This window comes from Neoarius graeffei, chromosome 4 (genome assembly GCF_027579695.1).
Source record: "Neoarius graeffei isolate fNeoGra1 chromosome 4, fNeoGra1.pri, whole genome shotgun sequence".
NCBI lineage: Eukaryota > Metazoa > Chordata > Actinopteri > Siluriformes > Ariidae > Neoarius > Neoarius graeffei.
Genome location: NC_083572.1, coordinates 73,052,638 through 73,069,773, shown reverse-complemented (window position 1 = coordinate 73,069,773; position 17,136 = coordinate 73,052,638). Strand labels below are relative to the sequence as shown.

The 17,136-nt window shown below is 44.2% G+C and overlaps 1 protein-coding gene across 5 annotated transcripts in view; it reads left to right on the top strand.

The window, feature by feature from the left end:
- Positions 1-17,136, top strand: part of ptprfa (protein tyrosine phosphatase receptor type Fa) — a 498,031-nt gene that overhangs the window by 399,594 nt on the left and 81,301 nt on the right. For all 5 annotated transcript variants that reach the window (XM_060919685.1, XM_060919687.1, XM_060919683.1 and 2 more), the window contains exons 19-20: positions 1,938-2,153; positions 13,622-13,776. In XM_060919685.1, the coding sequence (XP_060775668.1) occupies positions 1,938-2,153; positions 13,622-13,776 (371 nt within the window). The remainder of the gene's footprint in view (positions 1-1,937; positions 2,154-13,621; positions 13,777-17,136) is intronic.

Sequence of the window (17,136 nt, the reverse complement as noted above, 5' to 3'; positions counted from 1 at the left end):
GTTTAGAGCAGGGGTGTCCAAACTGATCCATAAAGGGCCGTGTGGCTGCAGGTTTTCATTCCAGCCATGCAGCAGCACACCTGATTTGGCTCATTCAATCAACTGACACACCCACCCTTTAATCAAGGGTGGGTGTGGCTGCAAGTATTTGACTGTGTGAAGACAGTTCAGTTGATTGAATGAGCCAAGTCAGGTGTGCTGCTGCATGGCTGGAATGAAAACCTGCAGCCACACGGCCCTTTACGGATCAGTTTGGACACCCCTGGTTTAGAGAGTTGATTCCTGTTTCACAATGTTGAACTTTTGTTCAAGCAAAGGTTATTTATAACATTTTTACTTATACAGTGGGACTGCTGTAAACACTGACTCACTCAAACAACCAGACATGACCCCTCAAACTACCTACCCAGAATGCAGTGCGCATGACCCACAGCTGCTTTCACTATTTTTCTCATATCACTTTATTTAAACCCAGGCTTCTGTTAGTTTGTATGGGTTTGTTTTTATTTTTCATGTTGATGCTTGTTTTCCTCACTGTTGTGTTTTCATGCCTAGTGTTTTGTTGGTTTGCCTATCCTGTGTAAATAAAAGGTTTCTGCACTTGCATCCATCTCTGCACCTCAACCATGATAAAAATATTAAAGTAGAAATGTCAGAATCCTGAGAGAGAGAGAGAGAGAGAGAGAGACACACACACACCATATTAACACAGCTGTTATGACAGTATGGTTTTATTTTATTATTAGTTACTGTTGTTGATGTCATATTGTGTGTAGTTTATAAAATAAATTTTATCATAGGTATGTATGTACATGGGCAGCACGGTGGTGTAGTGGTTAGCGCTGTCGCCTCGCAGCAAGAAGGTCCGGGTTCAAGCCCCGTGGCCGGCGAGGCCCTTTCTGTGTGGAGTTTGCATGTTCTCCCCGTGTCCGCGTGGGTTTCCTCCGGGTGCTCCGGTTTCCCCCACAGTCCAAAGACATGCAGGTTAGGTTAACTGGTGACTCTAAATTGACCGTAGGTGTGAATGTGAATGGTTGTCTGTGTCTATGTGTCAGCCCTGTGATGACCTGGCGACTTGTCCAGGGTGTACCCCGCCTTTCGCCCGTAGTCAGCTGGGATAGGCTCCAGCTTGCCTGCGACCCTGTAGAACAGGATAAAGCGGCTACAGATAATGAGATGAGATGTATGTACACGAAAAACAAGCTTTATATAGGGTTTGCTCCTATCCCTGGTTTCAGCTGTCCGCGTTAGATCCTGGAACATATCCCCTGCCGATACGGCGCTCCCACTGTATCTGCTGATGTTTTCTTTGCTTGTTGTTTTGAGTTTGCTGCTGGCTGCTTTACATCAGGGCAGTATGAACTGTGCTGTCGCAATATCACTACATCATTTGCATCACTGACCGCAACGTCACGACTGATCACAACACATAAATCTGACAGTTCCGATTCCCACTGAAGCCGTGACAAAAGATTTCAGTAAATGTTACGAGGTCGCCAGGGAATGCTACGGAGTGCCAACCATGCGAGGCCGGATGTGACGTATAATTCACGAGGCAGCAAGTCTATTGTTGTGAAAAGCCCAAGCCAGAAGCGGAGACAGTAGCTAGTTAGCAACATGGTGCGAGTCGAGCTGCTTCAGGTCTCTGTTTAGAGAGTTGATTCCTGTTTAATGTTTCGACTTTGCCGTTTTGCTCCCAATTCCAGAGAATACCATTACTGCATGATAATGGAAATGTACGGTTTTCACTGTGAGTGGGAATGAGGTATAATTATGTATTAAGTGTAATGGTCTGGATATATGTATACAGCATTGTTTGTAATTTATCTATGTGTTTGTTCAGCCTTTTTGTACTTTAATGGGCTCTTGTGTGTGTGTGTGTGTGTGTGTGTGTGTGTGTGTGTGTGTGTGTGTGTGTGTGTGTGTGTGTGAGATAGTTGTTCGAGGCTGGTGGAGATTCAACTGTGATGAAGAGGAAGAGGAGGCAGAGTGACGACTCCCTGAAGCCATACATCGCTGCAAGGCTGCACACACTGCCGGAGAGCTTCACACTTGGAGACGAGCGACATTACAGTGGCTTCTACAACAGAGCACTGCTCGCTCAGACTCAGTACCGCACCTTCATCATGGCTGCTCTCCGGGAGCACGACTCTGTACGAAACACACACACACACATTTTATATACAGTGGTGCTTGAAAGTTTGTGAACCCTTTAGAATTTTCTATATTTCTGCATAAATATGACCTAAAACATCATCAGATTTTCACACAAGTCCTAAAAGTAGATAAAGAGAACCCAGTTAAACAAGTAAGACAAAAATATTATACTTGGTCATTTATTTATTGAGGAAAATGATCTAATATTACATATCTGTGAGTGGCAAAAGTATGTGAACCTCTAGGATTAGCAGTTAATTTGAAGGTGAAATTAGAGTCAGGCGTTTTCAATCAATGGGATGACAATCAGGTGCGAGTGGGCACCCTGTTTTATTTAAACAACAGGGATCTATCAAAGTCTGATCTTCACAACACATGTTTGTGGAAGTGTATCATGGCATGAACAAAGGAGATTTCTGAGGACCTCAGAAAAAGTGTTGTTGATGCTCATCAGGCTGGAAAAGGTTACAAAACCAACTGTAAAGAGTTTGGACTTCACCAATCTACAGTCAGACAGATTGTGTACAAATGGAGGAAATTCAAGACCATTGTTACCCTCCCCAGGAGTGGTCGACCAACAAAGATCACTCCAAGAGCAAGGTGTGTAATAGTCGGCGAGATCACAAAGGACCCCAGGGTAACTTCTAAGCAACTGAAGGCCTCTCTCACATTGGCTAATGTGAATGTTCATGAGTCCACCATCAGGAGAACACTGAACAACAATGGTGTGCATGTCAGGGTTGCAAGGAAAAAGCCACTGCTCTCCAAAAAGAACATTGCTGCTGATTTGCAATTTGCTAAAGATCATGTGGACAAGCCAGAAGGCTATTGGAAAAATGTTTGTGGACAGATGAGACCAAAATAGAACTTTTTGGTTTTAGTGAGAAGCGTTATGTTTGGAGAAAGGAAAACACTGCATTCCAGCATAAGAACCTTATCCCATCTGTGTAACATGGTAGTGGTAGTATCATGGTTTGGGCCTGTTTTGCTGCATCTGGGCCAGGACGGCTTGCCATCGTTGATGGAACAATGAATTCTGAATTCTACCAGCGAATTCTAAAGGAAAATGTCAGGACATCTGTCCATGAACTGAATCTCAAGAGAAGGTGGGTCATGCAGCAGGACAACGACCCTAAGCACACAAGTCGTTCTACCAAAGAATGGTTAAAGAAGAATAAAGTTAATGTTTTGGAATGGCCAAGTCAAAGTCCTGACCTTAATCCAATTGAAATGTTGTGGAAGGACCTGAAGCGAGCAGTTCATGTGAGGAAACCCACCAACATCCCAGAGTTGAAGCTGGTCTGTATGGAGGAATGGGCTAAAATTCCTCCAAGCCGGTGTGCAGGACTGATCAACAGTTACTGCAAACGTTTAGTTGCAGTTATTGCTGCACAAGGGGGTCACACCAGCTACTGAAAGCAAAGGTTCACATACTTTTGCCACTCACAGATATGTAATATTGGATCATTTTCCTCAATAAATAAATGACCAAGGATAATATTTTTGTCTCATTTGTTTAACTGGGTTCTCTTTATCTACTTTTAGGACTTGTGTGAAAATCTGATGACGTTTTAGGTTATATTTATGCAGAAATAGAGAAAATTCTAAAGGGTTCATAAACTTTCAAGCACCACTGTATATCCCTCTCATGCACAATAAGTTAATTACAGATTGAAAGACCAAAACTGTTTGCTATCTTTATTCACATGTTGACCTACAATATATAGAGAGAAATATTGGAATTATATGCATCTAGCTGTATGAGAATATTTTAAATATGTTATGTACAGGCGGCACGGTGGTGTAGTGGTTAGCACTGTCGCCTCACAGCAAGAAGGTCCGGGTTCGAGCGCCGTGGCCGACAAGGGCCTTTCTGTGCGGAGTTTGCATGTTCTCCCCGTGTCCGCGTGGGTTTCCTCCGGGTGCTCCGGTTTTCCCCACAGTCCAAAGACATGCAGGTTAGGTTAACTGGTGACTCTAAATTGACCGTAGGTGTGAATGTGAATGGTTGTCTGTGTCTAGATTAGATTAGATTAGATAAAACTTTATTGATCCCTTTGGGAGGGTTCCCTCAGAGTGTCAGCCCTGTGATGACCTGGCGACTTGTCCAGGGTGTACCCCGCCTTTCTCCCATAGTCAGCTGGGATAGGCTCCAGCTTGCCTGCGACCCTGTAGAACAGGATAAAGCGGCTACAGATAATGAGATGAGATGTTATGTACATGACACTGAATATACACTTGTGGCCACTTTATTAGGAACACCCATCCACCTGCTGTATTTGCAGTTCGCTAATCAGCCGATCCCTTGACAGCAACACAATGCATAACATCATGCAGATACAAATCAAGAGCTTCAGTTAATGTTCACTTCAAACATCAGAATGGGAAAAATTATGATCTCAAAGTGTGACTTTTTTTCACTGTGGCATGGGTGTTGGTTTGAGCCAGATGGACTGGTTTGAGTATTTCAGAAACTGCTGATCTCCTGGGGTTTTCACACACAACAATCTCTAGAGATTACACAGAATGGTGCGAAAAACAAAAAACTGAGTGAGTGACAGTTATGTGGGTAGAAACAAATCAGAGAAGATCAGAGGAAAATGGCCAAATTGGTTTGAGCTGCCAGGAAGGATATAGTAACTCATAGCAACTCTTTACAACCGTGGTGAGCAGAAAAGCGTCTCAGCATGCAATAGCAGAAGAACACATTGGGTTCCAGTCCTGCCAGCCAAGAACAGGAATCTTAGAAATAATTACAAGTTTCTATTAAATTGGCCGGTGAGTGAAATTTGATTTTTAAAAGAAAAAACACCCACCACTTGGCAATGTTTAGTTTAATTATTGTTAAAGGCCAGTTTGGGATGATGGATTGCTGCCTAAATGTGCACATTTCATTCATCTAAATTCCACTGTCACGTTATAAAGAGGCACAATGTCACTGTAAATTAGCAGCATTTATCAAAACAAGCTCCTGGGATGAACAACAGCAGGACAGAGAGAAAATCAAAAAGCCATTTGGCTCAGAATAACTGCATTCATCCTTTTGAGGAGAAAGAATGCTGTGAAACCAGATAGAAGAATCAGACTGGAAGTCATTTTTATTCTTTCAAGAAACTAAAAGTGTTGGAGATAGGAAGAGAAATGAGAAGGTTGAGGTGGTTCTGACTGTGACCACAGAGCAGAGAGAAGGGAAAGAAAAGGACAGATCAAGTTGGTGGAGAAAATCAGCAGCTGCATAGTTACTCATCTCATTATCTGTAGCTGCTTTATCCTGTTCTACAGGGTCGCAGGCAAGCTGGAGTCTATCCCAGCTGACCACGGCGAAAGGCGGGGTACACCCTGGACAAGTCGCCAGGTCATCACAGGGCTGACACACAGACACAGACAACCATTCACACTCACATTCACACCTACGGTCAATTTAGAGTCACCAGTTAACCTAACCTGCATGTCTTTGGACTGTGGGGGAAACCGGAGCACCCGGAGGAAACCCACGCGGACACGGGGAGAACATGCAAACTCCACACAGAAAGGCCCTCGCCGGCCACAGGGCTCAAACCCGGACCTTCTTGCTGTGAGGCGACAGCGCTAACCACTACACCACCGTGCCGCCCTGCATAGTTACTGTCTAACTATAATGTTAACAATTACCACTGTCTTAGATTTCTGCTTCATAGTATGTTTCTCATGTTTTGTCTCTCTCTTGCTTACACACACATTCACACAGTGTTGAAGCTGCGTTGGTAAGTGGGGGACTTTTAGTGAAAAGGCATGCGTTAGTCACTCAGTGGGACGCATGTCCATCAGATAGAGCAGATGAAATCGATCAGTGTGAATGCTCTCCTCAGAGAAAATCGCTCAGGGCGTTCAGCTGCCATCACTCAGAGCTTCTGTCTGGAAGTTGAGGTTAGACAGAGAGAGAGAGAGAGAGAGAGAGAGAGAGATTTACTTTACAATACTTAAATACTTAAGAGCTTAGAACATTTTCGGATTAGAGGAAATAATCTTCTGGGTTTTTTTGACAGATAGTTAGACCCACATTCAGGGCTTTCCCCAGAAAAAAATATCAGAGCTGTGCTACTGATGCGGAGCCCAGCCCGCAAGGACTGTCTGCTTGGGGGGGGTCCAGGGACACGCTCCCCTGGAAAATTTTGAAATTAGAGACTTCAAATGGTGCAGTCTGGTGGCATCTGGGGCTGATTTAGGCACAATTCAACATTATTAAATTTACTGTTTTTTTTAACGTTGTCAAAAATGCAAGAGGCAAAATTTAAAGGGCAAAATTAGATTTGAAATGAAAACAGTCAATTCAGAGAAATATTTAACTTTACTCATCTCATCATCTCTAGCCGCTTTATCCTGTCCTACAGGGTCGCAGGCAAGCTGGAGCCTATCCCAGCTGACTACGGGCGAAAGGCGGGGTACACCCTGGACAAGTCGCCAGGTCATCACAGGGCTGACACATAGACACAGACAACCATTCACACTCACATTCACACCTACGGTCAATTTAGAGTTACCAGTTAACCTAACCTGCATGTCTTTGGACTGTGGGGGAAACCGGAGCACCCGGAGGAAACCCACGCGGACACGGGGAGAACATGCAAACTCCGCACAGAAAGGCTCTCGCCGGCCACGGGGCTCGAACCCGGACCTTCTTGCTGTGAGGCGACAGCGCTAACCACTACACCACCGTGCCACCTTTAACTTTACTGCACAACAAAAAATGCATAATATCGAACAATATAAGGAATCAAATCACGCAACTGCGCCATTTAGCAAGTAGCGCCTAGAATGTTGTTTTATGTATAGTTGCGAATGGCAGTCAGTGCACGCAGTGAAACCCTTTATTTTCACTTCTGGGTTGAGTACCAGGATAGTCTACACCTTTTTTACAATAGCTTCCTATTTCTATAGTTATTACTCAGTTTCAGAGGGGAATAGGAGATATTTAGGTGCGGAAAGTACTCTGTATTGTTCAATTTATGGTATTGATTTTTTTAGTCTGCAGGTGACAGCGTGGCGGAGTGCTGCCTATCCGTGCTTTGGGGAAAGTCCTGCACATTTATACTGGACTAGAATGTACCGTGATGTTAGTGTAAAATTATAACCCTAGTCTACTTAAGCGATATCACCTGAAAGGGAGTGGCTGTTATGATTCTAACACTGATCTGACATTAGACTGAGATTAGTGCAACATTAGTCTGATATTATTCCCTGTGATGGATTGGCAACCCTTCCAAAGTGTATTCCTGCCTCAGGATTTACAGTGACCATACAGATAAAACGGTTAGGAAAAGTAAGTGAGTGAGTGAGTGAGGGAGGGAGGGAGGTAGGTAGGTAGGTAGGTTTGCCCGACATTGTTCTGACATTAGGCTGATATTATACCAACATGTTTCTGACATTAATCTTACAAGAGAAGTAAATAGCTGCAAATACTGCCAGCATTTGCCCAAAATTAGTCTAGCAGTAGCTCAATGTTTGTCTGACATCACGCCAATGTTATTCTGATATTATTTTAAAGAATCATTATTTCAAAGTTTGTGCCAATGTTAGCAGCACAGCTGGAAAAGAGTGCTGTTTAAAAGCCTGCTGTCTAATGGGCTATCTGAAGGAGCACAAAGCCACCATGCATGTGGATGTTTAAAGGGAATTACACCCAGAAAATTGATCCACTTAGTTTTATGTGACACATGAATCAACATGACTCATAACAAACAAATTTATCAAGGTGAAAATGAAATGGCTCCTCCTGGGCAAGCTCAGACTCAGGTTTTAACAGAATGGTGTGTGTGTGTGTGTGTGTGTGTGTGTGTGTGTGTGTGTGTGTGTGTGTGTGTGTGTGTGTGTGTGTGTGATGGTTTCTAATGACTGCTGTCGCCAAGAGAAGAACTGGTATTCACTGATCCTTCCTGTGCACTCCATATGAATGCAGGAATGTAAATGGTTGGGTACAAATGTTATGAGAGTAAAAGTTAAAAGAGAAAGAGAGCGAGAGAGGGTGTTGTCCTAAAAACTAAACCTGGGATCATTAGCTGGTTGTAGCTAATATTTTATTTATGGTGCTATTAGCAGTTATTTCTTCACATAGCTATTCAGGTTTTTGCATACTCTGAAAGAAACCCTAAATATAAAGCTAATGAGCTGGCTACTGTATATCTAATATGCCATTTTGTGGAGCTTTTTGCTACAGTAGATATATAAGTTTAATTAACATTCACAGTCACCACACTAGCAAAAGTCTGGATGATTATTCCTTCTTTAAACTCATCATTAGCTGAAAGTGTAGATCAGCAAGAATCATCCTTACACATACTTTTGCGAAAATGACCGAAACTCAGAACTGAGATATTGATGTTAAGTTAAAAATAGAAGAATGGGGTGTATCCGTACTTAAAACCTCCAGCATATAGAAACATTGATGTGTTGGTGTTTGCTAAATCACATGGCAATCTTCTGCAGCGCTGCTCAGTTTATGTCTCTATGGAAAGCTCTTAACGGAGGAGGAACTCGCCCGTCTGTCTGTCTCTCTCTCTCTCTCTGTCGCTCTAAATCGCCCCAGTGCTTCAAGCCCGCAGGCTGCACTCTAATGATTCACATGCCTCTGCAGAGATGGGATTTTTTAAAAGTTATTTTTTGGTTCCTGCTGACATTTCCAGAGGGAATAGAGAAGGTGTTGCACTGATGGGATTCATCCACAATGGGTCACTGATGCGTATCCTCCTGCGCTCAGCAGGGTAGAGGAGTCAACGCCGCCCTCGACACACTCTTTCCTGCTGTTCCTCTCCATCTTTCGTGGCTTCTGAGAGGCGTTTCGAAAGCGATTAGTGTAGAGAGAATTCGCTGGTCTCTCTGCAGCTTTGAAGATTTGCTGGGTTTGACTTCCTCTGCAGAGTAACTCGCTGTAATAGAGACTCTTTCAGGATGTGTGTATTCAGTCAGCAGCCCACAGCTATCTGCTATTAAGGAGAGCCAAGCCATCAGTGGATGTGAAATAACTTAGTTGTTTCAGAAAAGATGTCTGTGAAGATTCTCAATCATCCAGGTCATAGTAAACTGTGGGTGGTAGAAAAGGGCAACTGGACTCAGTGACACCTTAGATGAGCTGGTCATCAGAATTCTGATTCTGATTCTGAGCCAGGAGAGGATAAATATCTGATACTCCCTATTAGTCAGACAGAACTGAGGAAGCCTTTTGGACGAGAGGTGAAACGTTTTCAAGAATCTTCAAGCAAGTCCAGTTGCCCTTTTCTACCACCCACAGTTCAGAAAAGATGGTGCTTCTTCTCTCTTTTGTAATTTTTTTTTCTCGTCAAAATTGGCCAAGATAAACAGCTTATCGGTACTAGTTTATCATGATGTAAGTTTGTTTCAAAAATACCATTCATACTCATGTCCAGGCACATTATTTTTAATAGTATAATTATTAAATAGACACATCTACTTGTGGGGCGGCACGGTGGTGTAGTGGTTAGCGCTGTCACCTCACAGCAAGAAGGTCCAGGTTCGAGCCCCATGGCCGGCGAGGGCCTTTCTGTGCGGAGTTTGCATGTTCTCCCCGTGTCCGCGTGGGTTTCCTCCGGGTGCTCCGGTTTCCCCCACAGTCCAAAGACATGCAGGTTAGGTTAACTGGTGACTCTAAATTGAGCATAGGTGTGAATGTGAGTGTGAATGGTTGTCTGTGTCTATGTGTAGCCCTGCGATGACCTGGTGACTTGTCCAGAGTGTACCCCGCCTTTCGCCCGTAGTCAGCTGGGATAGGCTCCGGCTTGCCTGCGACCCTGTAGAACAGGATAAAGCGGCTACAGATAATGAGATGAGACATCTACTTGTCACTGCCCTCTCACCCTACAACATAGGTTCTCAACCTTGGCATCGCTACCCCATGCAGGGTCACCTGAGATTTTTACTAGCCATTATTTATAATGTACACTGTATGGCCAAAAGTTTGTGGACACCCGACCATCACACCCAGATGTGAGTCTTCCCAGAACTGTTGCCATGAAGTTGTAAACAGTTGTATAGGATGTTGCTGTATACAGTAACATTACAATTTCAATTCACTGGATACAGCGAGGTCTGTGAAGACATGGTTTGCCAGGTTGATTGTGGAAGAAGTTGAGTGGTCTGCACAGAGCCCTGACCTCAACTCCACTGTTCACCTTTGGGAAGAACTGGAACTCTGACTGAGCCCCAGGTCTCCTCGCCCAACATCAGTATCTGACCTCACTAATGCTGTTGTGGCTGAATGAGCACATCCCCATAACCGCACTCCAAAATCTAGTGGAAAGCCTTCCCAGATGAGTGGAGATTATTATAACAGGAAAGGGGGACTAAATCTGGAATGGGATGTTCGCATACTTTTGGCCATAGAGTGTAGCTCTATGCACATAAACTTCATCTCATCTCATTATCTCTAGCCGCTTTATCCTTCTACAGGGTCGCAGGCAAGCTGGAGCCTATCCCAGCTGACTACGGGCGAAAGGTGGGGTACACCCTGGACAAGTCGCCAGGTCATCACAGGGCTGACACATAGACACAGACAACCATTCACACTCACATTCACACCTACGGTCAATTTAGAGTCACCAGTTAACCTAACCTGCATGTCTTTGGACTGTGGGGGAAACCGGAGCACCCGGAGGAAACCCACGCGGACACGGGGAGAACATGCAAACTCCACACAGAAAGGCCCTCGCCTGCCCCGGGGCTCGAACCCAGGACCTTCTTGCTGTGAGGCGACAGCGCTAACCACTACACCACCGTGCCGCCGCACATAAACTTGATTTAATGAATATTTGGAAAGTATTATTATTATCTCGGCGGCACGGTGGTGTAGTGGTTAGCGCTGTCGCCTCACAGCAAGAAGGTCCAGGTTTGAGCCCCGTGGCCGGCGAGGGCCTTCCTGTGTGGAGTTTGCATGTTCTCCCCGTGTCCGCGTGGGTTTCCTCCGGGTGCTCCGGTTTCCCCCACAGTCCAAAGACATGCAGGTTAGGTTAACTGGTGACTCTAAATTGACCGTAGGTGTGAATGTGAGTGTGAATGGTTGTCTGTGTCTATGTGTCAGCCCTGTGATGACCTGGCGACTTGTCCAGGGTGTACCCCGCCTTTCGCCCGTAGTCAGCTGGGATAGGCTCCAGCTTGCCTGTGACCCTGTAGAAGGATAAAGCGGCTAGAGATAATGAGATGAGATATTATTATCTCATCTGGCCAACAAGCAATGAGCTTATGACGTCAGTTGTCCAGTGTTGTCCACATTTCACAAAAAACGCTTCTTCTCTCTCAATTCTTCACCAATTTTTATTCTTTTTGGCAGGAAGGTAGCTCTGCCTGGGGTGCATATAGCGTCTACCCACATTTGCATAATTGCAATTAATAATGAAGATATGAACTAATTAAGCCCTAACGAGAAACAAATCGCTTCTTCTCCCTCAATTCTTCACCGATTTTGATTATTTCTGGCATGAAGGTAGGGGTATCTAGGGTGCATATAACTTCTACCCAGATTTGCTGAATTAAAATTATGAATGAAGTTATGGACTAATTATGCCTTAACGATGCTGGCACAGTGGTGTAGTGGTTAGCACGGTCGCCTCACAGCAAGAAGGTTCTGGGTTCGAACCCAGCGGCCGGCGAGGGCCTTTCTGTGTGGAGTTTGCATGTTCTCCCCGTGTCCGCGTGGGTTTCCTCCGGGTGCTCCGGTTTCCCCCACAGTCCAAAGACATGCAGTTAGGTTGACGTAGGGCAGCCTTGGGCTGAGGTGCCCTTGAGCAAGGTACCTGACCCTTGACTGCTCCCCGGGCGATCTGGTGTGGCTGCCCACTGCTCTGAGTGTGTGCGTGTGTTCACTGCTTCAGATGGGTTAAATGCAGAGGATGAATTTTGCTGTGCTTGAAGTGTGCATGTGATGAATAAAGTTTTTTTTTTTCCTTCTAACGAGCAGTTCAGCAAAAATCACTTCTTCTCGGTCAATTTCTTGCAGTTTTGGATTCTTTCTGGAAAATATGTTGGTATTCCTAGGGTGTGTATAACTTCTATATAATGTCTATAGCTTGCAACATTTATTGCACAAGGTGGCCCACTTTAGATCATTCCCACGTTTAGATCGTGAACTAGACGGGGCCGGAATAAGCTACACCATCATTGACGGTGGGTGGCACGGTGGTGTAATGGTTAGCGCTGTCGCCTCACAGCAAGAAGGTCCGGGTTCGAGCCCCGTGGCCAGCGAGGGCCTTTCTGTGCGGAGTTTGCATGTTCTCCCCGTGTCCGCGTGGGTTTCCTCCGGGTGCTCCGGTTTCCCCCACAGTCCAAAGACATGCAGGTTAGGTTAACTGGTGACTCTAAATTGACCGTAGGTGTGAATGTGAGTGTGAATGGTTGTCTGTGTCTATGTGTCAGCCCTGTGATGACCTGGCGACTTGTCCAGGGTGTACCCTGCCTTTCGCCCATAATCAGCTGGGATAGGCTCCAGCTTGCCTGCGACCCTGTAGGACAGGATAAAGCGGCTAGAGATAATGAGATGAGATGAGATCATTGACGATCTCGTTATCCATCCATTATCCGTAACCACTTATCCTGTGCAGGGTCACAGGCAAGCTGGGGTCTATCCCAGCTGACTGTGGACGAGAGGCCATACACCATGGACAAGTCGCCAGGTCATCACAGGGCTGACACAGAGACAAACAACCATTCACACTCACATTCACACCTACGGTCAATTTAGAGCCACCAGTTATCCTAACCTGCATGTCTTTGGACTGTGGGGGAAACCGGAGCACCCGGAGGAAACCCACACAGACACTGGGAGAACATGCAAACTCTGCAGAGAAAGGCCCCCGTCAGCCACTGGGCTCAAACCCAGAACCTTCTTGCTGTGAGGCGACAATACTAACCACTACACCACTGTGCCGCTGATCTCTTCATTATCATTATTATTATTACTATTATTATTATCCTTCATTCAATTTGAAGCTCCTCTTAAGCCAATTTTACACCAGACCACTGCAGCACCATATCCAGCATGGGCATTTTGAGGCTGTAAAATGGGATCATCGAGAACCCCTCCATTACAAGTTTACAAAGTGTTATTCTGTGCTGCTTTTCATCTAGAGAACTAAATATAATGATATAAAACTGAGACAAATCCCATGTTTCGCTGTGCGAAATAGCATGTTCACACAGTGTTCTTACAATGTGTTAGTTGTTGTTAACTCTTAACAACAACTGATATTGAGTAAGTACACTGTGTGTTATTAGCTTTCTTGCTTTCAGCCAGTAAAAACACATTGTTCATGATTTAATAGTGAAAAGTAATCAGGTTTTTGTAAAATTGTGTTTGATAATAAATCAGTGCTGGTATTGTACCTATTCATTCAGATTAGAAATTATGGTGGCCTTCCTTAAACGTGTGTGTGTGTGTGTGTGTGTGTGTGTGTGTGTGTGTGTGTGTGTGTGTGTGCTGTAGAAAACATTTGCTACAAGCCCATTCTCGGACCCCTTCATGGTGCTGGTGCACATGTCCCGACATGCAGAAGATCCGGAGATGCTTTGGGTGATGGGGCCGGTGCTGGCTGTCGTCCTCATCATCATTATCGTCATCGCCATCCTGCTCTTCAAGAGGTGAAACAAATAAATCCCTCACACTCTCTGTCCTTCCTTCGCTCACGACATTTTTCTGTCTCTGATGCTACTTTTTCTGTTTCACAAACTCTCTGTCTCTTCCTCTTAGTATCTCATTCTAAGGCCGTCTCTCTTTCACTGTATCTCCTTCTGTCTGTGTGTGTGTGTCTCTCTCTCTCGCCTTCCCTCACTCTAATCACACTAATAAATAGCTGCTGTTGGGTTGGCCAGTAGCCCAAGACAGGTGCGTAAAGTGTTGTACATTGAGTCAGGTCCAGACCGGTCTCACTGCAAAGTATAAATAGTCTGTGTCGTTTTCAAAAGCGCTGACTTACCCTTACACTGCAGAACAGCTGAGTCACACACCTAGCAGCAGACAGGTCCATTAAAGTGGGGTTAAAATTATTGCAGCCATGGGGAGATGGGAGAATAATGGCACGCATAATTAAACCCATTTCGTCCAGCTCAGCGAATTCAGAACGATACACACTTCAACAATGAAGGGCAAACAAGAAGAACCTACTGCAGTGGGCATAACCAAGTTCGAATAGTGAGAGGAGATTAGCATATTAATGCACGTAAACATTCTCCATGAATGTAAATCAGAATGCACAAACTATACAAGCATTCTAGATTCACAATACACATATTACACTCCATAATACACTCTACTTTAGGTACAATGCACTCATTATGGGTAACAATATGTTCTATATGATATTAGTTACAATACATTTTATATTGGTCACAAAACATTCTACACTCAGCGGCCACTTTATTAGGAATACCCATCCGCCTGCTGTTTTATGCCGTTTTCTAAATCAGCCGATCCCTTAACAGCAGCACAATGCATAAAATCGTGCAGATACAAATCAAGAGCTTCAGTTAATGTTCACCTCAAACATCAGAATGGGAAAAATTGTGATCTCAAAGTGTGACTTTCTTTCACTGTGGCATGGGTGTTGGTTTGAGCCAGACGGACTGGTTTGAGTTTTTCAGAAACTGCTGATCTCCTGGGGTTTTCACACACACAACAGTCATAGAGTTTACACAAAATGGTGCGCAAAGCAAAAAAAACATTGAGTGAGTGACAGTTCTGTGGGTGGAAACAAACGCCTTGTTGATCAGAGAGATCAGAGGAAAACGGCCAGATTGGTTTGAGCTGCCAGGAAGGATATAGCATCTCATAGCAACTCTTTACAACCGTGGTGAGCAGAAAAGCATCTCAGCATGCAACAGCAGAGGAACACATTGGGTCCCACTCCTGCCAGCCAAGAACAGGAATCTTAGAATCAAGAACAGGTTCCTATTAAAGTGGCCGCTGAGTGTATACTGGTAACTTTGTACTCTTTATAAGCCACAGTACATTATATTCTATTGATAACAATTCATTTTTCTATATTACTCATAATTTGGCATGTAACGATTCACCCAATTCACAATTTGATTCGATTCATGATACTGGATTCATGATTCGATTTTCCTACGCTATTTCTGAAAATATATTAAATGAAGAAAGCATCATTAGCCAAAAAAAATGCAATATTTATTTAACTCTTCTGTATCAACTTAAATATCCATCCATTATCCATAACCGCTTATCCTGTGCAGGGTCGCAGGCAAGCTGGAGCCTATCCCAGCTGACTACGGGCGAAAGGCAGGGTTCACCCTGGACAAGTCGCCAGGTCATCACAGGGCTGACACACAGACACAGACAACCATTCACATTCACACCTACGGTCAATTTAGAGTCACCAGTTAACCTAACCTGCATGTCTTTGGACTGTGGGGGAAACCGGAGCACCCGGAGGAAACCCACGCGGACACGGGGAGAACATGCAAACTCCGCACAGAAAGGCTCTCGCCGGCCGCTGGACTCGAACCCAGGACCTTGCTGTGAGGCGACAGTGCTAACCACTACACCACCATACTGCCTAACTTAAACATTAACATTGTTAAATTAAAAATATTTTGTTTGATACACTCTAGTCACGGGGTGGCATGGTGGTGTAGTGGTTAGCGCTGTCTCCTCACAGCAAGAAGGTCCGGGTTCAAGCCCCGTGGCCGGCGAGGGCCTTTCTGTGTGGAGTTTGCATGTTGTCCGCGTGGGGTTCCTCCGGGTGCTCCGGTTTCCCCCACAGTCCAAAGACATGCAGGTTAGGTTAAGTGGTGACTCTAAATTGACCGTAGGTGTGAATGTGAGTGTGAATGGTTGTCTGTGTCTATGTGTCAGCCCTGTGATGACCTGGCGACTTGTCCAGGGTGTACCCCGCCTTTCGCCCGTAGTCAGCTGGGATAGGCTCCAGCTTGCCTGCGACCCTGTAGAAGGATAAAGCGGCTACAGATAATGAGATGAGATGAGACACTCTAGTCACAATCAGCACTTAATTTGCGAGTCAAAAGGGGCATTTTCTTTTTCTTTTTTTTTCTTTCCAAGTTGTGAGTTTTAGACGAATGCAGTGTTATTTATGTGACTCGCACACCTTCATGGCTTTTTATCCCTCGCCCAAACAAAGTTTGGTGGGGGATATAGAAACGGCGTCCATCCGGTCACGTTTTCGTTTCCGGGCTATATCTTTAAAACTACTGAAGATATCTTTATGAAACTTTGTATACATATCAAGCAACATGTGAACTGGTGCCTTTTGCTATTTTGGATTTTTGAAAAAAAGTATTTTTCAAATTTTTACATAAAAAATAGATTTTGACTTAGTTTCGAAGAGCAATGTTCATTTCCGGAGCATATATCCAAAACTATTCATGATACGGATTTGAAACTTTGTGTACATGTTAACAAGGTGATGTAGATGTGCCTTTTCATACTAAGAAATTTGAGAAGTTTTCATTTTTCATGTTTCCATGGAAATAATTTCAGACTTAGTCTCTCAGGTTAGTCTTAGGGGTAGGTTTTGTTTCCAGAGCAAAACTTGAAAACTATGTGTTATGGTCTTGAAAGTTGGTATATGTGTTGATTTAAGTAATGTATATGTGCATTTTGATACTAAGAAATGTGAGAAATTTAAATTTTTAGTTCACCTGGACCAAAGGTCTGGTGGGTTTATGCTATGGGCTGCTGAGGTCAATGTAAAGAGGTAAGGCTGGTGTCCTGCAGCAGAACTTGAAAAAATGTGACAAATAATTACTTGATAATTGGTATATAGGGCGGGGGATATAGATGACTCTGTCTTCTTGTTTATAATTTTAATAAAAATAAAATTAAATAAGAATAATAAAATCATTTGAATGAATGATCATCCTGTATGTGCTGCCTCATTTCCAAATAAATGCAATCCAATCATTTGATCATTATCAGATCAGTGATGAGCGTTATCAGCCGCTCACACATCGTGGATATGGTGA